At 39.8% G+C, this 25,523-nt stretch overlaps 2 protein-coding genes across 8 annotated transcripts in view; one reads left to right on the top strand and one right to left on the bottom strand.

Annotated features, from left to right (window-relative positions):
* Positions 1-23,521, top strand: part of GARRE1 (granule associated Rac and RHOG effector 1) — a 63,080-nt gene extending 39,559 nt beyond the window's left edge. For 5 of the 6 annotated variants that reach the window (XM_082320529.1, XM_082320531.1, XM_082320532.1 and 2 more), the window contains 12 exons: positions 616-822; positions 3,330-3,470; positions 3,755-3,850; positions 3,992-4,153; positions 5,111-5,269; positions 9,725-9,822; positions 11,312-11,437; positions 11,933-12,927; positions 16,111-16,276; positions 17,162-17,296; positions 19,669-19,747; positions 20,342-23,521. In XM_082320529.1, the coding sequence (XP_082176655.1) occupies positions 616-822; positions 3,330-3,470; positions 3,755-3,850; positions 3,992-4,153; positions 5,111-5,269; positions 9,725-9,822; positions 11,312-11,437; positions 11,933-12,927; positions 16,111-16,276; positions 17,162-17,296; positions 19,669-19,747; positions 20,342-20,665 (2,688 nt within the window). In that variant the 3' untranslated portion in view covers positions 20,666-23,521. Of the gene's footprint in view, positions 1-615; positions 823-3,329; positions 3,471-3,754; positions 3,851-3,991; positions 4,154-5,110; positions 5,270-9,724; positions 9,823-11,311; positions 11,438-11,932; positions 12,928-16,110; positions 16,284-17,161; positions 17,297-19,668; positions 19,748-20,341 lie in introns of those variants that run through there. The other variant, XM_082320534.1, reaches the window with a different exon arrangement.
* Positions 23,522-23,653: 132 nt separating this feature from the next.
* On the bottom strand, positions 23,654-25,464 carry SS18L2 (SS18 like 2; the record flags this gene model as incomplete). Of its 2 annotated transcripts, XR_014229076.1 has the most annotated exons (4): positions 23,654-23,910; positions 24,061-24,250; positions 25,077-25,153; positions 25,330-25,464. XR_014229076.1 is itself a non-coding variant. In XM_082320537.1 (3 exons), the coding sequence occupies 3 exons, from the start codon at positions 25,462-25,464 to the stop codon at positions 24,163-24,165; spliced, it is 300 nt and encodes a 99-aa protein (XP_082176663.1). In that variant the 3' UTR covers positions 23,654-24,162. The 2 variants fall into 2 exon arrangements, 1 of the variants encoding a protein (XP_082176663.1); XM_082320537.1 differs by having other exon boundaries at positions 23,654-24,250.
* Positions 25,465-25,523: the final 59 nt, after the last annotated feature.

The following is a 25,523-nucleotide window of genomic DNA, read 5'->3' as shown; positions in this document are numbered from 1 at the left end:
CTGTCAGACAATGCAAGTGACAGGACTGCAACTTTGTGCATGCATTCTGCAGTCACTGTTCGATTCTAAAAATGGCACTGTGTTGCCACTGTACTATGTGGCAAAATGTTTTTCATGCTTAGTCCTGGTTATTGCTCTGCTTGGAAGATAAACTGCTAGATTAAACTTTTCTGATTTTTATGACTTTTAAAATGATTCTTTTTTTTTTTAGCATAAATTCAGCTATGTCTATGTGCAAGTGGGTTCTGCTGTTGACTTTGTCCTTGTGATAATATGCTACTCCCATTTTTGTATTGTTTCATGGACTCTATTGCTAAATAACTTAACAAGCTTTTCATTCTTCAAATAATCCTAACTTGAGTGCAGAAGTAAAAATGATGTGGGATCAGTCTGATCTCTCCTTAATTCATAGAAACTAATGCACACTCACTGTTTACCTTAAGTAAATTGTTAAATATCATGTGTTACTTATGATCTGAAGCGTTATTTTAATAAAAAAAAATAAAATCTGAATTTAACATAGTTCCTTACCCCAAACACCGAACCAAAAGGAAGAAGGGGAACTTCCACGAAATCTTCTACTTGCTTGAAACTGGTTTGTTTCTTCTCCCGCAGGTACTTGGGCGATGTTTCTTGACGGTGATGCAGGTCCACTTCCAGTTCCTGTCACAAGCTTTGCAGAAGGTGCAGCCAGTGGCACACTCTTGCTTTGCTGAAGCTGTAGCTCAGGAGAGAAAGAACGTTAGTGGGGCTGGAGCCTCAAATTTAAGCCCCACAAATGAGCTAGAAGATGCAATAAGATCATGGAGAGGAGCAGCAGAGGTACGGAGGTCGTCTTGCTGTAGTGACATTATATTTAGTGAAACGGCAATTATATTTAGTGAAACCTAAATTCAGGCTGGGTGCCCTAATAAAGGAAGAAAATCTCTGATTTTAAAGACATGCTACATTTGAAGGGGGAAACATGGTGCATTAGTTTCAGGTGCTAAAACGTGTTTTACCTATATGGTGATTGTACTGTCTTTGCCCTGTGTAAAGTTTTCTTTATGATATGATTGTACATAAGGAGTGCACAAACAGTGGAAACAGCTTTTTGTTATTAGTAATGAATTAACAAGGTTCAAATGTGGTTTGGCAAACAGGGACTTTAAAAAAAAAAAAAAAAAACAAAAAAACAAAAAAAAACAAAAAAAAACCAACAACCATACAAGTCTTTGCAAAAACAGAGCAAAATCTTGATGAAAAATAATTTAGATAACATCTCTTGAATTTTGAGCATGGATTCTATTTTGTACTTAAAAATCTTTACGGTAACTTTTAATGCTTTTGTCTTCATGCTCTTAAGCTTGATGTTGCTTGATCCATCAATTGTTGGAATGTTAATATTGCTTAAATGTACCACTCTCTGGACTTGTATTTTCACAAACACTTGCTATCTGTGGAATCCTTACTTTTCCTGCCAAAAAAAGTACTTTACGAAGAAAATCAGTTTTACGAGCTTTTCTGCTTTCCCTTGCACTATTGAAGTCTGCAGACTGATAGATCAAAATGGATTCAGACACCGAGTGCGTGGTTTCCTTAAATTCAAGTAACTTGGAGCATGTGCTTTTGAAGTCTAATTGGCAGCCCACACAGGCTTGTTAATCATCGTGAGTGGAAATCTTGTCAAGGTTTCCATTTATCAGCTAACATCTGCAAGGTATATGAAAGCAAACAAGTTTCCTTTAGAACTATGAATGCAGGGGCATTATTTGTAATTTTTCCTGCAGCATAAATTTATTTCACTGGATAAAATAAGGATTTGGGAGTGCTTTAGGTGTGTTACAGATAATCGTAATAGATCTAATCCTGGAATAGCTTTACTCCTTTTGCATAAAAATAGTTAATTTTATGTTTAATATACTTAGTTCCTTAAAACTGTGTTTCAGTTTCTAGAAATACCCTGCAATTGCTATCAAGTTTGTTTAAAATATGATTAAAATTAAACTTGGGTTTGCAGAATCTGGGACCTTAACTTTCTTTTTTACCTCCCTAACAGCCCACTTCAGCTATTTCTGTTAATAAAACCTGTATTTCGAAATAGAGTTTAGTACAAGTATTGCACTAATCATATCCTTTATTAAACATACATGGGGAGGAGAAGAGAAAAAGACAGATTCTCCTTAGTTCCAGAATAACAATAGATGAAACTCCTCAATTTTTATGATTGACTAAAATAACTAATCTGAAGTATTTGTGTGGGGTTTTAGGATAGCGTAAGAAAAATCTGTGCTCTGTAAATAAAGAAAATATCTACATCTCTCTCTCTTATAAATGTAGATAGACCAATATACAATTCATTTTGATAGAAGGGAGATTTGAAATACTGAAATCCTTCCAAATTTTTACTTTGTGGAGTGGAAGGGAATCCATTATTTCCATATAAAATCAGCCTCCTTGGCCGGAGAATACGCTGCTGTTTCAGAATAAAGTTTAAGATGATACTTTGTCAGTAGCTCAAAACTATTTTACCTTTTTAAGGTTTTCACTTGGAAAATGCTGTACTTTTGTACGTGCCGATGAGGAGAGCAATGTGTCTGTCCCTTGGCTGTAGTATCAAAAATCCCCAATTTGGACGCGCTGCTTTAGAGCAAGACTTCTTCCTAGACTGAAAAATAAGCTGTATCGAGGCCTTAAATGCAGTTGAGAGTAGGTTTCTATTTGTTTTACCCTGCTCAGTAGTGTAATATTTTACAGTTAAAACTGGATATTTGGCTTTTCATGTTTCTTATTTTTCAAAATCATATTGCATAAATCTATTTTCTTGCTGTGCAAAGTTGATCTTAGTCTTGTGTGGCTCTTCTCAAATTGCACCACAGTAATTGCCCTTAATTTTATAAAATATGTTGTCTTAGGTATGCAGGAGTGTTTGTTGTACACATGATTAAATGTATCTTCTGTTTCTGTGACAAGTAATACCCTTTATGCTGAAGTTGTAAGTCCCTCCTCTGGTAACACAGTCAGCATGTGGCCTGTGTAACAGGATCCTTAGTCCTGAGAGGGAGCTGAAATAGTAACAGCAAACAATGTTGAATTAAGTTGCTAGCCAACACCTATATGCCATACAAATTACGTGAGATTTATACTTTCAAAGTAGCAGTAGAGGTTTAATAAGTTATAATAAATAATCTCCTCCAGATCCTTTCCACCAGGTGCTGCTTCTCATCTCCTTTATAATGTTTTAAACTCTGTGGTTGTTTTTTTTTTTTTTCTCTTTTTTTAAATTTAATTAAGCTTGACCTGGTTTAATGTTGAACCTCTTTACCCTGGATTTTTATTTTACATTACAGGCCACATCTCGACTACGAGAAAGAGGCTGTGATGGATGTTTGGCAGGAATTGAAGTTCAGCAACTTTTCTGCTCACAGAGTGTGGCAATCCCTGAACATCAGCTCAAAGAGCTAAACATGAAAATTGACAGTGCTTTGCAGGTGAGGTTTAAAGTCTGCTGCTTTCATGTGCATGGAGTACAGTCAGTGGGCCAAGGAATGAAATAGGGAAGGAGTATATTACTGCAGAAATACATACCACAGACAGCCATGAGGTATTTGAGAATTACAGTATTGGAATCTTATATGATAAACGTGTGTATGGCGTAGAACTGAGTAGGGTAAATCCATGTAACAAGTCTTATATATGTTTCCAGACACAACAACTGCATGCTTGCTTACTTGCTGATATGCCTGTGCTATCTCAACTTTTTGTTTAATGTCAGGCTTACAAAGTGGCTTTGGAGAGTTTAGGCCATTGTGAATATGCAATGAAGGCTGGCTTCCACTTGAACCCAAAAGCGATTGAAGCAAGTCTTCAGGTAGGATCTGCTAAACCTGCTCTCTTTCATCCCTCCTCACCTTGAAAATAACTATTTAAAAACAAACAAAAAAATTGGACTCATACTAGGGTTTTCTAATATCTTCTTTTCTTCTAATTGATCTGTTGTTTTATATTTCAGGGCTGTTGCAGTGAAGCTGAAGCCCAGCAAACAGGAAGGAGACAGACTCCACCTCAGCCAATTCAGTGTGAACTGCCCACCGTACCTGTTCAGATAGGATCCCATTTTCTGAAAGGAATATCCTTTAATGAGTCTGCAGCAGAAAACCTGAAGCTGAAAACGGTAATAACCCTGAATCTAACCACAGGAGTGAAGAAGGGGGAAAAAAAAAAAAAAGAGGAAAAAAAGAGTAGAACTCCTTAAAATTCAGAGAACAACTGCAGTAGAAGTTCAGTGCCAAACTTGTATTTAAAAGTGCGTAATTTTAGCTTGACTTCCTGTGGAAACAAGATGTTGATAACACTGTAGGTCCACGCCTGTTTCTGATAACATTTTAACCACCTGGGCAAATTCAGTCTGATCTGAGAGAAGCATAGAAGTCTAGGAGGTAAGGAAGCTTCTGTGAACTTTTTGAAAATAGGTAGGTTAGGTCTCAAGAAGTGCAGAGGAGAGCGAGCCCTTACAGATGCCCCAACCAGGTGATGCACTTCAGAGCTTTTATCTTCTTAGGTGACAAAATAAGTCTGGCCCAGCCTAGTGCTAAGGGAGGTACTTGAAAAAATATTTTGTAACAAAGCTCCTTTTAATGTCTTCTTACAAACTTTAATCAATTTTTTAAAAATAATTTAAAATTGTGGGGAAAGTAATTGTATTTTCAGTATAAAGGAATGGAAAAGATGTCCATTCAGAAGTAATTTGCGCAATTTTAATCAGCATTTTCACTTTTTTTAGATAAGCCCAGTTCCATGCTCCTGAAAGAGTCGAAACAATCCACAGCTCAAAATGCTGCTTTTCTGTTGTCTTTGCAGTGCTTTTTGTAGTTTTGATTAAACCCTTTTGCAAGAATATAAGCAAAAATACTGTTTATAATTTTGGAGGAGTATTGTGTTCCAAATAGCAGAGACGGTCTGTTCTGCAGTTGAGCTTTTCTAGTTATACAAGGCTGTTCAGAGGTAACAGACATGATAGTTGTTCAAAAAACATGTAGAGCAATGATAAATACGTATGGAAGCATTGATGTTAACGTTTCTGAATCACGTGTTTCGTATGACAAAGTGGATTTTTATGATTTTTTTTCAGCACACAATGCTGCAGTTGATTAAGGAAGCTGGATGCCATAATGGACTTACACCACGGGATGACTCTCCTGTTACTGAAGTACTAAATCAGGTTTGCCCTTCCACTTGGCGAGGAGCCTGCAAAACTGCTGTACAATTGTTATTTGGCCAAGCTGGACTGGTAAGTGACTATGAATAGGCTTAGCAAAAAAAGGGCTACTTAAACATCCTGAAGAGAAACTAGATATTTTAAAGAGTTTGGAAATGAATTTCCAGTGTCTCACTTTGTGTTTTTCCATTTGACGCTGCAGCTAACTTGATTTATGAGCAAAATGTATCCTTGTAGAGTGCCAGTTCGTAGATGGTATCTGTAGTTGGTAGGAACAGGAGAATGTACTGTGTACTTCGTAGTCTCCGTTTATTAGAAGGAACACAAGAAATGAAACTTCTAATTCATAGTGAAATAGATTTTCAAATCTATAGATGACCATGTTAAAAAGAAACACCCCTTCTCCCCCCTTCTCTCAGGTTAGCTTTAAAAATGGCCGTGTTTACATTTCCCCTCTGCTCTGAATGGAAGCTGGGTTTCCTGCCCAGCATAAACCAGGAGGTCCTCTGCACCAGGTGATGCTACCTGCCATCTCCAGCAGAGGACAGAGCAATTAAATACCTTGCTGTAGACATATGTGTTCTTTAGAATGGATTTTACAGTATCTAAACGGTTGCTAAAAATAGATGCTTGGAACATACTCTGGTAAGGAAATGCATTTGTGCTCCCGTAACTAATTACTGCAATCTCTTCATTTAATAAAGTGTTCATTCATGGCACATAGGTTTTTTGGACTACTGTGAGTTTTCGTTTGACTGGGCAAATAAAATGGGGGCAAGAATGCAGTAGGATAGGAAAGAAATGCAAGCACAAAGGTACACCATAGGCTGTGATAGTTTCTGTCAAGCATTCTTTGAACCATCTTTAACCTACAATGAGCTAAATGCTTCTTGTTGATTCATATATTGAGTCTTTGTTCAAGGTGATGGCAGGCCATCAGGACTTCGTAACTAACTGATGAAAGGATCCATATTGCTGCATACTCTGTAAATATCACATTTTTTCAAACAAATCACACAGCTGATTAAGTGACTTTGACCTTCCGTCCTAGTTCATTAAGCCGTATGTTTTTTGGTACCATTAATAGGTTCTCCAATAATGGTGAATGATAAATTGTAAATAATAAATTTGTGAGATATTTCTAGTTTAGCATTCCTTTTATACTAGATATTCCCTTAATATTTAATATCTGTTAGAGAAGTAGGTTCAAATCATACTGGAATTGAACTGACTTTCCTTGTAAAAAGGCCTAAAATCAAAGGGACAGACCATCAATATTGTAACAGCAGCGCACCTGCTATCAATCCTTACTTCACTGTGATACAGGGATTTAAGGACAGGAGATGGTAGTGCATTAACCACTGTGTATAAGGACATTTTACAGGGAGGGATAAGAAGGTGGTATCTTTGCACGGAGAGAAAGCGACTGTGGAATAGTAGGATCGATCAAATTTCTACTTAGGTGTTTTCAAGGAAAATATGTATTAAATATTAATAAATACAAGAAGAACTAGAAAAAAGGATATGGTTTAGTGGGTTTGTGTCTTCACCTGCCATAGTTCGTGGTAGAATGGCGGGAGTCAGCAGCAAGGTATGGGAAACGAGGCCAAGGAAGAAACTGTGTCTCAGCAGCCCTGTGGGAGCGTGCGGTAACTCAGGAGGAGTCCTTGGCTCCTGAGCGTCTAGATGAGGAATGCCTTGGAGGATGCTGCACCGTTTCCTTTCCAGGGGCTTTCAGGGTTGTGCACACCCAAGTCCTGCCCTGATGAGATTTGGGGAGTGGCCCGAGGCACATTTGGACTGAGTCTGGAAATCTCCTGGTGTCCCCCAGTCTAGACATAACTAGTTAGACCTGCTGGTAATTAAAGCGCTGATATTCTTCAGGTTTATCATAACATTTGGAGAGTTGTCAGCATAGAACTTGCTTATACATTCTCCCAAATGGCAGTGCTGATACAAGGAATGTTACTTGTGTTGAATCATGAACCTCAGGTTCTGAAAGTAGCAGGTTTCTATCTTCAAAGACACAGTAATGAGCTATATACATGACAATACTTGCGAGCCTTCTCTCCTGCCTTCATTCTCACTTTGATTTGTTACAATTTGGAAGGGTGTGAGAGTTGAGGCTTTTTTTTATAAACTATGTGCCATAATTTTTTTTACAAGAGTCAGTTATGTTTGTATGTAGCCTCATGTAATGATGAGAAACTGTAATTTGCTCCTTTAAAGCATTCTTTGGGTGGGGATGAGAGAGGAAACACCTGTAAAGCAAGAACAATAGATGTCTGATGCACAGGAAGCTATCCGCTAAGCACCCACCAGGCGGGGAGGGAGAATGTGTTTATTTTAAGCTTATTTTGTGTAGAACTCAGATAAATGAATCATGGGACAATATTACGTAGTCTTTGGTTTACTGCTTTTAGAAACTAAGCTGTCTGCATTAGTTCAGAACTGTGTGTAAATTTGTCATTTAAATGCCAAATTTAAAAAAGAACACTACTTGACAGTCTCACTTTCTTTACCCTGTCTTGCCATGTGCCTTTTGAGAAGAAACTCATTAAAAGCACAATGAGATGTGACTTAGTTTGCTTTGTTATTTTAGGCTTCAGTTTTTTAACGTAAGAAATAATTTTTAAAAGTGCAGTTTTCCAGTTTTTACCTTAGCATATAAATTACGAATTGTATTTTCAGATTTGGGTCAGCTGAGGAAATCTCCCTGTTTGAGTAACGTGTATTAAAATAGTTGAATTCAGAGGATGAGTGGAAATAAAACTTTGAATTGGCCTCATGCAAAGTCATGAAGAGAAGGTTTAACTGAGTCTCTAGCCATCCTTTTTTGTGCTAGTAGATCTTTCTGTAGCAGAAAACAGCATGCATTGCAGAAGCACCAAATCTAGTAATATTTCAATCCCAGATGTCGTAACTCTAACCAAATGTTGAGAAATGTAAAACTTTTTTTTTTTTAAAAGGGAAGAAAGGAAGGCGGGGAGGGGGAGCGACGGCACGCAGGACACCCCCAACAAAGGCCAGACCGTAAGCACTACTGTGCACCACTGCTGGAAGCTGATGTAGGTCTGCACAAATCAGAATTTTAGTTCAGACTGACAGGTCTGAGATGCAGACAGTGTTTTTCTTGGGACTTGAGAAAAATCCCTCCTAAGTGCATCTCTCCTTATCCCAATTATAATTGCAATACAGCTGAATTGCAGATTACCAAATTACATAACATTAAAATGGTACATATACAAGGAAAAAAGTAATGGAGTTGTCCTGTTACTAAATAAGAGGTATTTTCATGAGTGGATAAGAGCATGGCATTTTTTCACTGTGCTTAGACGTGTTCTACAAGTTTGAATAAACTCGGGCCTTATGCTAAAATATCTGAGAGGTGGGAAATAACTGTGTTGCGGTGTCATTGGATGGTTTTGTTAAAGCAAGAGAGAGAAGAGACTCAGCATTATTCATATTTCACACTTCTTCATAACCAGTAGTAGACAACCAGTTAGAAGTAGAACCAGTGTAGGACGATTGCAGAAAAGCCAGTAATATCCCTTGAGGCTTATTTATACTGGAGGACTTTTGGCATTTCAAGGATAAATGGTACAGCTAATCTGCTAGTCACTGAAACAAGAACTGCTGACTGCTGCCAAAAAGCTGCTGGTTCAGCGTGACCAAAATAGGAAATTATGGAAATGATCAAAAAGGCCAACCCATGCAGACTGGACAACACCAGAAAGCACAAACCAAATATGGAACTTACTATCACTGGGATTAAAGTTTAAATGAAGCTGCAGTGAATCCATTCCTTCTCCATTCCATAAAAAGAAAGGTTCATGACAGAAGGTTGATTTTCAAGGCTTTCTTGTTCCATCTGTCTTCATGATGTCTTACAGAAGGCTCAGAATTCAACAAATTGAACAGTCACTTTTCTTCCCTTTATATAATAGGGAATTAATAATAGTACAGTTCCATTAGGTAGAATAGAGAAATGTTGGTGTGGGAATTTATAACCTTAAAAAGGGGTGGGGTGGGGTGTTAAGAATTGTGAGCTATGTGAAGAGTTTCAGACTAAATACTACTTGTCTATATCATACCATGCACTGCTGTTAAATTATTTAAAATATTTTGATAAATAGGTGTTTGGGAGCTATTAAAGTAGTAATAGCACCAAACCTCTCAAATGTAAGGGCCGTTATATAAAGCCATTGATAACTACTAGCTGTTAGGTAAAGCAGTTGGTAACTACATAGTGATGCCTAACTGCAGTATGTAATTGAGAAGAAGTAAGTCCTTGAAATATAGGTTACTGTATCAAGCTAATCATTTGATATTCTTTCTTTTTTTTAGATATTAAAACAGAAATCAACTTACAATGATTTTATGAGTTGATTTGTTTTTATCTGGTTAATTTTTGCACCTGTAGGGTGGCAGGGAGGTGAGACTATTTCATCTTAACTACAGGGGTGATAAAATAACTAGAACTAATTCTTAAAATAATTTCTCTTTTATTTTCATTTAATTTGCTAGGTCGTTGTGGACACAGCACAGATTGAAAATAAAGAAGCCTATGCTCCTCAGATAAGTTTAGAAGGATCCAGAATTGTGGTGCAAGTTCCATCAACTTGGTAAATAAACGTACTATATTGCAGATTATACTAATAGCTCTGACTGAAATATATAGGAAAAAATACTGCAGTGCAAATGGAAGAGAGAATACTACGCAATTACGGCATATCTTCCTTAAGTTCCTTTATCTGAAACTGTTTGAATACCACCATTCCTGACAGACTGACAGCTGTGCTTAGCTGCCGTTGTGCTAGTCCTGCCTCTGTTAGAGGCAATGGAAGAGAGGCAGCGCTGGGGCACTACAGCATACTCTTAAAGAAAAAGTAAAAGCTTGATGATGAAAGAGAAGGTTTAAAGAAAAATCCAATAGTATCCCTGTTACGCTCTTCCCTGGCAGGTCCTCACAGCTGTTGCATCAGGAAGGCCAGGAATTAGATGAGATTAATATGAGAGCTTCAGCTCTTTCTTCACTGAGCTGTTCTTTAAGCGCTGTCATAAACCGCAGAACTCTGCGGGCTGAGAGAGGCTATTCCTGCCCGTTCGGTTGACTGCCTAGGAAAGAGTGGTAGGATTAACCTGCAGTTCAGGTGAGGATTTCTTCCCTTTTGAAGCAATGATGTGGAATTAGAACACCTCCTTTGTGTCTTACTTCGGAGGAGTCAGCGTTACAAATTCCAGTACAACACAATTCGTTCATTTGAGTCCTTGGTGAGGTAGCCTGTTACTAATGGTACCAGTGGCATGTCCAGAAGTACGAGTCAACTGGTAGTCTGTTTACCCAAATACATCTTTAATTCCTCTATAAACTGGCGCTTCTCTGTTCTCTTCATGTAAATCGCTCTATTATGAAAGAACTAGAATAAGGCGGAGTGCTGTGAGCTTGGTGCGCTCCGGCAGAGCTCCGCCTGCTGACGCTCGGGGAGAGTGCCTCTCTGCTGGAGAGGCTCAGGCAGCGCCTGGCCCGTGTGCTAATAGCTAGATTTCAGTCATTCTGATTTCACCTCAAATTCCGTCCTAATTCAGTGCCATTAATGAGGAAAACGCACTGATCCTGCATCTTCGCAGCTCAGTCCCCCAGACCGTTGGATATGCTGGACCGCTTTCCACATGGAGTCTGTCAGGCTGGGGGTCCTCAGCCTTCGACTCCAGAGTGGACCCACGCGCTAGCGTTTTGTGTCAGGTTTGTTGCGCGCTCTTGCCGCTTTCCAGAAATGGGCTTTGTGTATTTGTTATTTATTGCCTCTGTGCCTGAATTATGCCTGCTCAGCTAAAAAGCTAATCATTAATCATGATTTTAAAATAAATTATATAACTCCTAATTTTACAGTTAGATCGGCTGTATATTCAACAGTAGAAAGAACCTGGGGCTGCAGGAGTAGTCTTCAGGAACCCTCAGGCATTCATACATTATGCTGCCTTTATTAGTCGCACCTCTGCGGGAGCAGAAGTAGCGCGTCCATTAGCCTTTTCTTATCTGACTAGTACGGTAAAATTGTTTAATGTAAAAAATAAGATTTTTGATTTTAAAGTTAAACTTAATGATTGCAGGTGTCTGAAGGAAGATCCAGCAACAATGTCTTTGCTACAGAGGAGTCTGGATCCAGAAAAGACTTTGGGACTAGTCGATGTGCTCTATACTGCTGTGTTTGACACACACAGGTGGAAGGAAGGAAGGTACATCTCCTCTTCAGCCTCGTGCTCTACTTCCCTAGTGTAAACAAAGCCATCATTGCTGAAAGATCTGTACTGAGGAATTTGATAGTACCGGTTCATCAGAAGGGGTCAAACTGAGGGCAAGAAATTGGTAATCTACATAGGTACCTTGTGGGTACATACAGAGATACAGCAGCCTTTTTAAAAGCAAACCAGCAGCTTATCCAAGTGTACAAAAGTATTTGTTTCTCTCTTACAAAAATATTTGATTTACATTAAATTAGTCTCCATTTAGGTCTTGAAGCACAATTAAAATTTCTTAAGGAATGCAAAGTACTTAATGGTATTGCAGATACGAGTAATAATTTGCATTGTTACCATCAGAAGTAGCTGATGAACGTGGCAGTCTTTGGGTTTGTTTCTTCCACTAGCTATTGCCCAAATACACATTTTCCTCCAAAGTACAAACTCAGGTATGTATTGAGTGGTTTGATATATGTGTTTTTGTTGATGCAGGGAGCAAGCTTTGCCTTGTATTCAGATCCAGTTACAGCGTGAAATCTCAGACTTCGGGAATCAAGTTGACATGCCATCCGGAAACGGAAGCAAATCTTCAGGTGGTCTACAAAAGACATTCTCAAAACTGACTTCACGGTTTACAAAAAAAACTTCCTGCACCAGTACAAGTAATACTGGAAGTTATTCAATCCCCAATACACCTTCCAAAAATGTCTTTATAAGTTCCAACTCAGAGGAGAAAGCTAAAATGCCCACTAACATAGATGCGCGGTTACAAAGCATTTTGAACATTGGGAATTTTCCTAGGACCGCAGATCCACTGCAGTCAATTCAGAGCACAAATAATCAGCTAGTGAATGGGTTTCTAGTTGAAAGACGGGACAACTTCTTCAAACCGGATGATGGCAAGGATGACAAAGGTATGAATTTACCAACTGACCAAGAAATGCAGGATGTTATAGATTTCTTGTCCGGTTTTAACATGGGCAAATCCCAGCAGACTTCTCCAATGGTGAAAAGAAGGAACTCTGTTGCATCCTCTACAGCAACAGAACAAAAATCAGGAACAGTACAACAACCACCACCACAATCCGTCTCTCACACACCACTGCATCCTTCTCAGCAAGGCTTGTCACAGCAGCAACAGTCACAAAAGCAGCAGCAGCAGCAAATGCAGTATTACCAACACTTGCTTCAACCTATTGGACCACAGCAACGTGTACCTGCCAAATGGTTGACTAATTCTTCACAGCAGCCAGCCCAAGCTGTCGGAGCTGGATTGTCTCATATAAACCAGTGGAACAATCCTGGTTTTTCAGATTTAAGCTCCGATTTGTACAGCCTGGGGCTTGTGAGCAGCTATATGGACAATATGATGTCAGAGATGTTAGGACAGAAACCACAAGGACCTAGAAACAACACATGGCCGAATCGTGACCAAACTGATGGAGTGTTTGGGATGTTGGGAGAAATCCTGCCTTTTGACCCTGCAGGTGTGTGTCTTTTCCTTTGTTATGTTTTTTATAAGGGTCCTTTTACAAAGAATACTGTTAAACATTCCTAGCAATAACTGTTATTTCCTAGTTCTGACCTTTCCTGTATGGACCACGTCAAAGTACTGAAGCAGATCCTACAGATGACGTTCCTCCTATTGTTAATTTGTAAAACTGTTTCAAACCATTGTTAACTGCTGAACTTGCGTATTTTACCTCTCCCCAAAATGATCCTTCCTGCTCTTTACCAGCCGTGCAGTCTGGAGATACAGCCGGATTGCATCTTTCCCGTATCCCTGCATTCCCCCTCCATTACTGTGCAATTCCGTGGGAGTCATACTGGTTCCTGTTCTACAGCTGTTACCGCAGTGAAAAGCTTGGATGCTGAAGGATTAGAGACTAAAGAGCAAGTGCCATGTGGTTTGCCAGATGTGTTTGAGCCACCAATAAGTTGTAAATGTAGAGGGATTATTGTCAAAGATGAAGTGAGATAGAATTTTATAGCCATAAGCAAATAGCCAAAGACTATGAAATTGACTGTAGCGTCTAAGAGGAGATTAATAATTCTTCTGATGGTAGTACTAAGAACAACTTACAAGTCTGTTATCTCGCAAGTATGATTTCTCTTGGCCTGGAACATCGCTACAGAAACTTTGTAGTATGCATTTATGAAAACTGCCTGGAGGGAGGCAGCACTGGAACTAACAGGAAAGCCTTTTATCAAACCATGAATCCAGTTTCCCTCACTCATTTGCACGCGTGTGTGTTGTGTTAGGACTGTGTAGGCGTCTCGGAAACCAGCTCATTTCACTCATGATTTTGATAGTTATTTTGTCAACTTAGTTGATGATAAATTAGTGGAGCTTATAAGGCAAAAATAGGCGTCGTAGTTATCAAAAGCTTCTTAACAATTGTAAGTCTGAATTAGCATCATCTTATTTTAACATACTTATGGTATATACTTAAAGATTATCACAACCTTTAAGGAAGGATAACATGATTTTCACCAAGCACCAAATACATGTATGTGTAGGGAAAAAAATGCATGTATGCAAAGGACTGGCATTTTTAGCATTTTGAATCCATTCTATTTCTACAGTATTTTCCTTTCGATCTACATAAAGCTACTTGTTTTGTTCCATTTGATATGATGAATGTCAAGGGCTTTGAAAGCAATACTCTGAAAAGGTGACTTACTCAAGTTGATAAATGGTGCTCTGTGGATTAAGATAAATGTTTCCACAGTTGAAGTGATAAGTAAACAGTATTTTCCACAGATCTGGGGTTTAAAAAAACAAAACCAAACAGAAACCCCTTCCAATCACATAGAGTTTTCCATTGGAAAGATAACTTTTCTTTGTATAACTTGCCAGGTTGAGCTGTGATGTAGGAATTTTCAGTTTAAGCTCGTTAGTGTCGTACAGAAGCTTTGAAACGCAAAACACTTCTTCATTTCCAGACTTTCTTAGGACTTTGTACATTTGTCATTTGAAACAAACGGCATGACTTTTTTGATAAATATTTTTAGAGCCTGAAAATGATGTCTCTTTTCAGATGCAAATCTGCTAATTAAGAATTTATAAAATTGATGGCTTTTCAAGTCAAAGGCTTAACTAGCTACCAGAAATGTATTTTGCAGTACTTTTATCTATAAGAACTGGATGAAGGAATGTTGTAGTAAGAACTAGTAAAAGGAATGTTGATACCTCCAGGTCTTTTGAATTATTTTCACAGATGTGAGAGAATAAAGTAAAAACATATCTGATAAAAAGCTGTTTACCTGATATGTTTTTATTGAAGTAAAAATCAACACAAGTTGTTATTTTGAATATAACAGTAATTTAACACTTAATGCTATCCATGGGAAAAAAACCTGGACGCCCTTCAGAATCTATCTAGAATCGGTCCTTAGATCTGAGCATCTGTCTAGCTTCCAGCCTCATCTTAAATTGACATAAAGCTATTTCTCAAAGAGAACAAGTATTAGTGGGAATATTTTGTTTCTGTACATCTGTCAGATAGCTCTGTCCCTTGCTTATATAACAAAGAATGGATAGAAACAAAAGGTATTTTCTTCATTCTTGTTTTAATTTGCATCCAACAAAACACTGTGGAGCTCTTTTCTGAATGTGCCAAATGAAAACGGGGAAACTTTTCTTCTAAATGCTGAATTGAATGTAGGGAAGCCATCACGTGAAGGACTGATTTCTGCTTTCCAAGCTGTGCCTGCTTGTGGGATGTTCTTCAGTCTTCACCCTTAATTTAAAACGGAGACCAGCAAGCCAGCAGCTCGGTAATTCCCGCTGCAATTACTATGCATGTAGTCTGGGCATTTCCCTAAATCCAGTCAGATTGCAAAGTTTTCCCTCAAGAAAAAATAAAATAAAATAAAATAAAAAAAACTAACAAAAAACCCCCCAAAAAACCCACAGAAGGCGTGGAAACTCAATTACACTAACATGTAACAGCGTTCTTTTTAATACATTTATTATTTGCTCTGATCAATTGAGCATTTAAAAGACTTGGATGAAGGCTTTTGCTGTGTCTGCTCAAGATTATCGCTTATCACATGCTTGGGACACATAAAGCACTTTAAGAATGGAAGAATTTTTATTTTTAAGAATTACTGCTTTTTCCTGCAAATATCAATCTTATTCTGAAATATTTTGCGGGTCAGGATCAGAATGTTTTCGAAGTTGTTGCCTAGCCTTCATAGGAAGTAGGCGATCTCTCTCTGTTCTAGTGCGATCAATCTGGGATTCTGATTTCTCGCAGTAAGCAGGATCACAGTATAGCTGGAAATCACGTTGCAGTCTGGAATCAGTCATCATAATTGGTATGCTGAGCTAATTCCGTCAGTGTCCTTGGACCTGTCAGCGTGTAGGCATGATCATAGTGACAATACCATTTCCCTGATGGAATGCAAGGGGCAGGTGTACTTCCACGTGAGAATTCTTATTCACCACGTATGGATGGTGCGTATCTACTTTTTAAAAACATTTCCCATTCAGTGTTCTTCACTGCTCCATGAAGAGGTATCACCTGTGGTCTGGCATTTATTATCAGTGAGGGAATTATTTTCTGTTGTGGGGTATGGTCGAGCCTAAAGGATTAAATGAGGGGGATAACTGCAGTAGAAATAGCTGAATGTCAGCAACTGACTTCTTGGTTTCTTTTATTCAGTTGGCTCTGATCCAGAATTTGCCCGCTATGTTGCTGGGGTCAACCAGGCTATGCAACAAAAAAGGCAAGCACAGCACGTCCGTCGTCCAAGCAACACACGTAGCAACTGGCCTCTTCCTGATGATCCTCATAAAACCTGGCCCTTCCCCGAGTATTTCACAGAAGGGTAAGAGATTGGACAGGCTACGTATTTTTATTGCATATGAGTCTATTTTACACTCAGACTTGGCAGAATGTGGGCATGCTGGGTGTTTTTTCCAATTGCTGCTGCATCTGTGAAAGCTGCACTTCGTTATGTCGAGTGAGAAATCTGAGCCCCTCCTGCTTTGCTGAAGCACCCGCATTTGTTTGATGTCGTCTTTAGAGTGGAGCGTATACCGACTTTGACCCGAACAGAGGAAATAAGGAATTTATAGCACAGATTCATTCAGAACGGTTTTCTTTCAGTATTTTGGAAACCTTTAAGACCTAGTTTTGATGAAAAGCGATGCTATGAAAGTTGCAGTACCTGACTGAATTCAGCTTTCTGGATTTTAGCCACTTAATCTTGTTACTATAAGGCAGGTACCTTACAGCAAGTACGTTAGTAGTTCTTAGTCTCTTCCAAATCATAACTATTTATTACAACAGAAGTGTTTCAAGATCCTCTGTCCGTTTGTCCATAATGTAATAGCTGTGAGACCCAAGCTAGCTTAAAACCAGTAGGACAAGCATGTGTTCTAGCTCAGTTTTGCAATGAAAAAGTCAAGCGTTCAGTGATTCCAAAACCAAGCATCACTTGTTTCTCCTTCCTGACCAAGAGAGACACTGTTAATTTATATAATTGTTTTAGTAAAATATATATAAAGTGACTGTAACAGACAAAGCAGCTGATGTGATCACTCGTAAGTAAGTGGAAGTATTTGTATTACTAGTACGTCTTACAAAGTACTGAAATGTCTCTGTGCTCTGAGGTATCATCTGTGACAAACACTTAGCGTACCTAACTAGGGCGTACAGTCTGGACCAGCCACTAGAAACGCAAGGACTAATACAACTTTTTGTCTTACAGCGATGTGACAAATAGCTGGTCTGGTACTCAAGGAGACTCGGCCAGCTCCAGTGACGAGACCTCCTCAGCTAATGGAGACAGTTTGTTCTCCATGTTCTCAGGGCCAGACCTTGTTGCTGCTGTAAAGCAGAGAAGGTGAGCAAAGCGAACAGAAAGTCATACTGCTTCATAAGAGTCTTCTCTTCTTGATAATTTCATTTGAATAGCTACACAAAGGAAATCCCTGCTAATTACACAAAGTTATACAAATGTCCGTTTGCGTACTACACTGATGACACGGATCAGCGTATAGCGTATCTGACTTTAATGCTAGGGATTCCCAAACTGAGTTATATTAGTAGCTGTCTCCTTATACAAACGAGCATCTGTGCAAATAGCCGCTTATCAGCAGAAATTCCGTATGTCTAGAAAAGATCTGACGCTTCCCCTCTTCCAAGATAATCGATTTTGGATGCCACTTCTTTCTAAACTACTGAGGTGTTAGAGATCAGCTTTGAATTGGTTTTCTAAACTGCGTACTTCACTGCAGCTTTGTCGTGCCCCTAACGCTGGGCATTTCGATGCCAGCAAGTTCCTGTTTCCTGGCTTCTACTGCAACTTTCTGGCACTCAAGAAATACCACTGATAATGTTGTGTAGACTTTGACTCACCTTGCCTACCACCGCCGTTCTAGCAGTCGTAAATACGTGCCTATTTAGTCCCTTATTTCTGACAATACGAAGAGGAGGCTTAACTGCATTCATAAATAAGCTTAGTAACCTAAAAACTAAGCCAGGACTTTCACCTATGAACAATCCACTTGAAAGGAGTAGTATGAATGACAACAATTGCTTTCTGCTTTTCTAAAGGGCTGGAAGCTGGGTATCTTTGGAACCTCAATGATTCCATAGTAGAGGGTAGTTAAGACAACAATAAAAGCACAAGATGAAGCGTGAATACCAACCCAATTCCAATCTGGGATCATTCTCTCAAACTATTTTTCAGAGCCCTTTCTAAAAATAAAGTAAGCTAGTTGTGTGGCCAAATATTCTATTTTTATTTAGATCACAGAATAATTCAGAGTCAATACATGTAGATAGAAGATTGTTGGTCTGCTTTTTGGTGACAAGAAAGAGTCATTGGACGTACTGCCAGTTCCCTGCAGATTATACCTGGATAGCTATTTTTATATGCGTTGCCAGAAAGAAAGTACACTGGAGGTGAAAATGATGAGACTAAGGCAAGCAGGTTGAAAGGAATTGACCAGAAGAGGAGCTGCTTTCGGGATCTTTACACTTAGCGAGAGTTTACATAGAGGGGACAGGAACTGAGCTTCAATAAATGCTAAATTTAAATTAATGGAAGATAGCTGTCTAATAAGCAGTCACAGAAAAAGTAGTAATTATTTGTGTTTTTAAAAAAAGCAGGGAAGGAAAACCACAATAAACATACAATGGGTGAATTAATCTGCCAGGCCACCAGATATCTAGCGATTGATCACGGAGTGATTCATGGAGCCAGAGGAACAAACGCCTGTGCTTTACGTAGCGCTCTGAAGAGAAGAGCAGAAGGAAATTTCCAAAGAGCGTGCTTCATTAAAGAAAAACTTAAGCTGACGTAACACTACTACTGTCTTACGTTACTTATAGAAAGAAAAACGTTCTACAAGCGAGGGCCTGACAAAATACCATAGTTAGAGCTATACAGTAAGAGAAGGCAAAAGGGTTGAGCATTCTAAAGCTGGCCTGCGAAGGACTGCTTACCCTTGGAGGCCTGGTGACTGGAGCATGGTCATCTTTTTTTCTTTTTAAAGGAGGGATGAAAGGATAAAAGATTCTGCTTTAATCTAAACCCGCCCCCCCCCACCTCCCCAAAACCCACAAACAAAAAATACCAAACCCACAAAAACAAGGAAAACAAAACTTCCGGAATGCACATGTGGTCAAGGATTTGTATTGGGTATTGGGTCACAAATTTTAAACCAAAGGTCTAACATTCTTCCTCAGCAAAGTCACTGTGCTTCAGCAGATGTTTCGCTTGCTCAACTGTTTCTTTTGTCTTGTCTGTAAAGTTATTTCAGAAAAGATACTTTAAAAAAAAAAAACAAAAAAAAACAAACGAAGGAGAGCAGATAACTTAAGAAAAAAGGGAATTTCTGGCAGATATCTTCAAAGTGGGCAAAAGACTAGCCCATCTTCCTTTCGCCTCTACAAAAACGTGTGTGTGTTGCTGAGGCTGTAGCTCAAAGAACTACTGCACTGTCAAGCCTCTGACAGTATTTAGTAATTAATTTTCTGCACTGCTGCTTTTTACCTGTACTGAGCAAAAATACATGAAACGATGAAGCATCAGGACACATTCTAGGCTGTCAAGTACGACAGACTGAAACTACAGAATGGTATATGCCAGTGGCAGATTAATGTGGGTGACTCATTTAAAAAAAAAAAAAAAAAAAAAAAAAAAAAACCAACCAAAAAAACCAAACAAACAAAAAACCAAAACCTAAACGTCACTCTCTTTTTGGGCAGAAAACACAGTAGTGGCGAACAGGAACCTAGTACGCTACCGTCACCACCTCTTCTTTCTGCAGCAGATGACCGTAATCAGGTAAGCCGAAAATGGCTATGCTTAGTCATTTTTCCTGTTTGCATTTTGGGGTGGTTTACACTAGGAAAACAACTAGAATAGCATCTGCATCTCCAGATAGCTTACCTCAGCTGAAAACCCAAACCATTTGCACTCTAGTAGTACTAGATGCTTTTATCAAAGTTACCAAGTTTAAATATTAAAATTGGAAATCGCTTATCTTTTTCCCTTGTAGCAGAAATTATGACAAAACCAAAGATTTCAAGTTAAGCTAAGAAGCAACACAGTCAATTTTAATTGTCTGTGCAGAGAAAACTGAAGTATCACCAGATTTATTACCTGTCTTGCCAGAAATTTTGACTTAGAGTGGGGCTATGTGTCAAGCCAATGTGCTGAAGTAAATGACAAGGTTTTTCAGCAGGCAGGCATTTTAAGCATTTGAGAGTGCTATATATATGCATCAATTCTGCTTTCAAACATCAGTTAATCTTCTGAAAATGTCTTGGGGAGGGGATAAGGTGACGTGTGAAGTGTTGTCTCAAAAAAAAGAAGTGTGTTGGTATTGAAACAAAACAAAAAAGCAAACCCCAAACCTAACTAATTTTGTTTTCTCAGGATAATAAAACCAAAACCTGGCCTCCGAAGGCACCCTGGCAGCATACGTCCTCTGTCACGAACACGCTACCCGGTCAGAGCACATCTCTGTACCCTATGAGCAGCCCTGTCAGCCAGTGGAGCGACACCATGCAGATCCTCCAGTCCCCCATGTGGGCAGCAGCCAACGACTGTGCTCCGGCAGCAGGAATTGCCTCTAACTTTGCCTACGCGCAGCAGCAGCAATCCCAACAACAGGCTTCCCAGCACAAACAGATGAATAAGGGCTTTAAATCTTTTCCAGTAAAGCACGAACGCAGACCATCTTACCTGCATCAGTACTAATTGCTTTTCATATTGGAAAATGCAGCACAGGGCCAAACGTAAATTATATACTTCTGTTTCAAAACTGTGTATTGGCTGTATCCTGTTTATCTCATTAAATACGGAATTGAGGGGATCTGGGTGAGAAATACAAACTCTTGAATTCTGATTTACAGTGCTGAGCAAATATGGCCAATATATGTTTGTTTGATGTACATCAAATAGCCCAAGACTGTGATGTAGAAATGCTTTTAAAAATGTGTATATTGCCTTTACTTTCAAAAACTTTTTTTTTAAATAACTGCTGAAGGACTACCATACAAGAAACACTGTATTTTATAGCTATTTTTCATATAGATTTATAGTTAAACATCTTACTGAAACACATTGAATATGTTGAAGCAAATACATAGTGGTCACTTTGCTCAACACTGTTTGTGTTTAAATTTACAATGGACAAGCTGTAAAGCCTTTGTATTCTCCATAAATGTCCTGTGGGCAGCTTTTTTTAAATGAAGTGCAACAGCAGCCTTTCACGTGCCACACAAGTGAGTTTGTTACGAAACTGCTGCAGAAACAGTTGCAAAATGGAGTTTTGTGGTCGTTTCCTTACTCTAGGTAAAGATCAGCAGAACCACTCAACCTTGTGTCACAGATGTTACCTGAGCTGCTTGAAGTAGATGGCGCCTGTGTGGATAACATGACACTGGTTTTCAAGTAAATACACCGTTTCTTACCGCGTCATTTGGCCAAAGGCAATATCCACACAGGGCTCCTTCAGTGTGTGAAAGTATAGCCTAAAAGACTACTTGCATATATTTAAAGTCTTATTTCAGATGCTACAGTTGATTAAAAATCGTGAGCTGGCTCAGAAGATACTAAACTGAAATGTGGGGTAGCAGTTAGTTAAAAGAACATTATTTTTTTTAAAAGGATAAAGTAATTATTTGCAGTCAATATGTGCCATTAAGTGAACCTGTGGAATTAGGAATAATCTTCCAACCAAAGTGGATCCGGGAGAGTGACTGGTGCTTAAAAATTGAAGAACAATGGTAAATATATGTATAGCTATCCCACTGTATATTAATTGAGATTACAGAAGATTCTTTATATAGTTAGAGCTTATTTAAATTTTCATATTTCATCTTTGAAAGAGTCTAAAAACCACAATATTTTCTGGTATAAGAGTTTTGACAGTATTAATCTTATTTTTGTATTTTTCTTAAGTCATATCATTCTAATATGTTAACTACTAGTGAAATGGGTTATTAGTTCTAACTACATAATTTTTCAAAGAAGATAAAGCACATTTGTTGGTTTTGTTTTTACAAACTATAAGTACATCTATATCTAAGGATACCAAAAAAATAAATACATTATATATATATATATATATATATAAAGTATACACAACACTAAAACTATTAAACATTTGGGTATTTAAAACCCATCCACCTTTTTTGTTTGTATGGTGACGGGCTGTATTTGCAGGCCCAGATTGTTACCTTTTGTGCTGTTTGAGGATGCCAATGTTGCCTGTATTTATGATATTGTCACCATGTTTTCTGAAACTTCATACTTACCATGTTTACAAAGATTTGTTTGCTGTACATAGACTTTTTACAGTAATGTGCTTTGCACAATCAGTGTGGCTTCTGTCTGTAAATTGTTAATGGTCTGTACTACTATGATTTTGAAAACCCTCTGCTGAAAATGTTAGTGGTTATTTAACTTGATGAATGGTTTTGAGTTTCCTAGATCTTGTCACTTAGATCTAATATTAAATCCTACATTTGGTTGTACTTACTGGTTATTCATACTAAGACCAAAATGGAAGTTAACGAAAACGCTTAATTTTGGAAGTTTTTCTAAGAAGTGCCAAAATAATTGCTGTAGTTTTTGCAGTTTATTCATGATGACAAATGCTGGCAAGTTTCTGGACCTACATAAGTGAATTGCGAAAACAAAGTTCGTCTGCGTTTTGACCCTGTAGGTGCTACTCTGTCCTTTGCTTCCGATTGTTCTGAACACTGGTAACTTTAAGAATTGTTGCACTTGGCAAATGAGTCTTGCCATTAAACTTCACTTACACTGCCAAGTGCAAGGGTTTGGTGCTTAGTTAACTTACCCTTATTGCAGTGCTTCTTGTGAATAGCTAATGCTTCTGAACTGGAACTGTACATTTTGTATTTTAAAGCTTCTGTAAAAGTAAACTATTTGCTTTATTAAAGATATACATTTAATAGGTCATACCTGTTTAAAATATGCACCTTGCTGAAAATGAGCAGCACCTTAAACTGTAACTTTGGTTTGTAAACAAAGATCTTATTTCATTAACATGGGATTATTTAACAGTTTGAAAATTGTCAACTGCCTACTTACTGACTCATCATAAAAATGAACTTTATGCACTCTACAACCTGAAGCATCTTTAAGGCTGCTTTTTCAAGTAGATCGCACTGAAGAACGTGATACAGAAACTGCCTTAGCGCTGTCTTTGAAACTAGTAGCGCAGATGAATGTTGCCAAAACCACGTTGTTTGAATCTTTAGCACTCACAGAGTAAATCGTTTTGATGGCAGTGAGCAAAAAGTAAACTCCTAAACAGAACTATTATCAAGGCTCTTAGTTAAGCTTACGTTAAATCATGCCCCGGAAACGCACTATCTGCTAATCGTTCTGGATAAGAGCACACAAGCATGCAGCTGATCATAAATGCTGACAAATACCCAGGAAGCATACGGATCCATTTTGATTATGCAAGACTTTACTTGTTTACAGAGCCTGCAGTACAGAGCATTTCAAGCAAAAAGGAAAAGCCTTGACACAATTAGGACACACACCCAGCCTTCTCTCACTGAAATGAAGGCTCGATTTCTCCCTTGCACTTAGTTGCTCTTAAGTTATGGAACAGTCCTCTCTTTCCTAGAAAAGTTAACGTTTCTATTTCGCTAAATCACTGAGCTGCTCCTTTGTTAACGTGTTACATTAATCCAGAATATACTATAATTTACAAAGAACATCTTTAGTTTATTAAGCACAATTCGTATGATACAAGGCACAAAACAGTCTATAGCTTTTATACATGGCAACATATGACTACTTTGTCGTGTTGGAGGTAGAGAGAAGTTACCTAGCTACACGCCTGCCCTATTATTGTACAACTGTAGTCATGAAACAGTCGCTGCTTCAATGAGACTGCGAGAGTCCTCCGAAGGCATCTCTGGCAGTGCCGTCCTGACAGCCAGGCCGTTTTCAGAAGTATACTACATGGAGTTTTTCAGGGGGAAAAAGGAAGTGTGATAAGTAATTATCACCATTAAGTTCTGGTTACAGTAATGGGGGAAAAACTAGGCTAATATTACACCAAAAACTACATTCATGCTTTTAACATAAACGTATGGATGACTTTTTACCTGCCTTTCAAGCCCACACCTCCTCAGCTCTCAAAGTGGGACTCTCAACTAAGTATTTCTACAGATCTTAAAGCATCGCTGCTCGTGTCCAGGTGTCTGCAGTCAGTCTACAGTCTTCTGCGTGCTGGGTGGCGTCGCATCAGCAATTGTAGCTAAATAAATGAGGTTTCTATGCAGGATATGCTGGTACCTATGACAGGAAGAAACATAGTATCTGGGAAATGTGTTCTTTTTAGCCAACTACCCACATTTTAATAGTCACTTTTGTAATCATCTGATCAGTATTTGCTGTTAGGGAAAGAAAGCGCAAACTATGAAAATAATAAATCAGGGCAAACCCCCCCATATCCTGTTCTTGTTCTACAGCCCAGCGTACTCCAACCGAGTCGCGCTGTGTAACCAAGTACGTGCCACTCACCAACTTCGCTAGTAAACAAGCACGTTAAGGTCTTTGTGCGATCGATACCGACAAGGTGCAGCACTGCAAGAGAGGGGCAGGAGATGGCAAAGCTCCGCTGCTGGGCTGCCCTGGACGCGCAGCCAGCGCGCCCAGGCTCGGCAACCGCTGCCGGCCTGCCCCAGTCAGGGCCTCCCCGAGTTTAAGAGCTGACTGCCCCCACTCTTCTGTAAATGCCCCTCCTCGGGGTTCTACACACACTGCCGGGGGAAGAAAAGCCTGCCCAACAGAGCTGGTTTTCATATTAACACAGAACAAAAACCCTGACAAAACGGAGCAGGCGTCAGACTTATTCTATACAGCGGCGTTTTTGCTTCACAGACGCGTGAAAATAATTTTTGGGAAGCCGCTGAAGAAGTACAACCGCGTTTTCTTTTTGAGGGCAGGAAAGCTCTGGCAGCAGGAACGGCGCTTCGCTCTCGGTGGGAATCCGGGGACCCCGAAGCTGCCGGGCTGCCGGGTCGCCCCGGCGGAGGCAGCGAGAGGCCGGGCAGCGGCCGCAGCCCGCCCGCCCGCCCGGGCCGCGCCCCGGCACCCCCGCCCGCGGGGGCTCACTTACTGCACGCAGTCGGTGGCCCGACCCTTGCTCTGGTACTCCACGATGCACCGGATCAGCTGGTCGTTCTCCTCCAGCAACTAGGGCACAGGAGCGCGCCGTCACCGCCCGCCTCACCCGAGCCGCGACCGCCCCCCAACGAGGCCGAGGCCGAGGCCGGGGCCGCGGCGGGCCGGGCCCGCTCTACCTCAGCCGAGCCGGGAGGACCCGTGCCGCCGCCACCGCCGCCGCCGCGGCCCCTCACGCCCGCGCTCACCCGCTGCAGCGTCTCCTGGTTCACCTCCGCCTTCCCGCGCAGCCGCTCGGGCACGAACGCCACCGACATGGCGCCGCCGCCGCCCCGCGCAAGGGCTGAGGGGAACGGGCGGCCCCGCCCCCCGCGGGCTCCCATTGGCTCCCGAAGCGGCCGCCGCGCGCCCCACCCCCGCGCGAGCCGGGGGCCCCCGCCGC

Source organism: Platalea leucorodia (genome assembly GCF_965183815.1).
Source record: "Platalea leucorodia genome assembly, chromosome: 8".
NCBI lineage: Eukaryota > Metazoa > Chordata > Aves > Pelecaniformes > Threskiornithidae > Platalea > Platalea leucorodia.
Note: the sequence above shows the minus strand (reverse complement) of the source record. Positions and strands in the feature narration are given on the sequence as shown.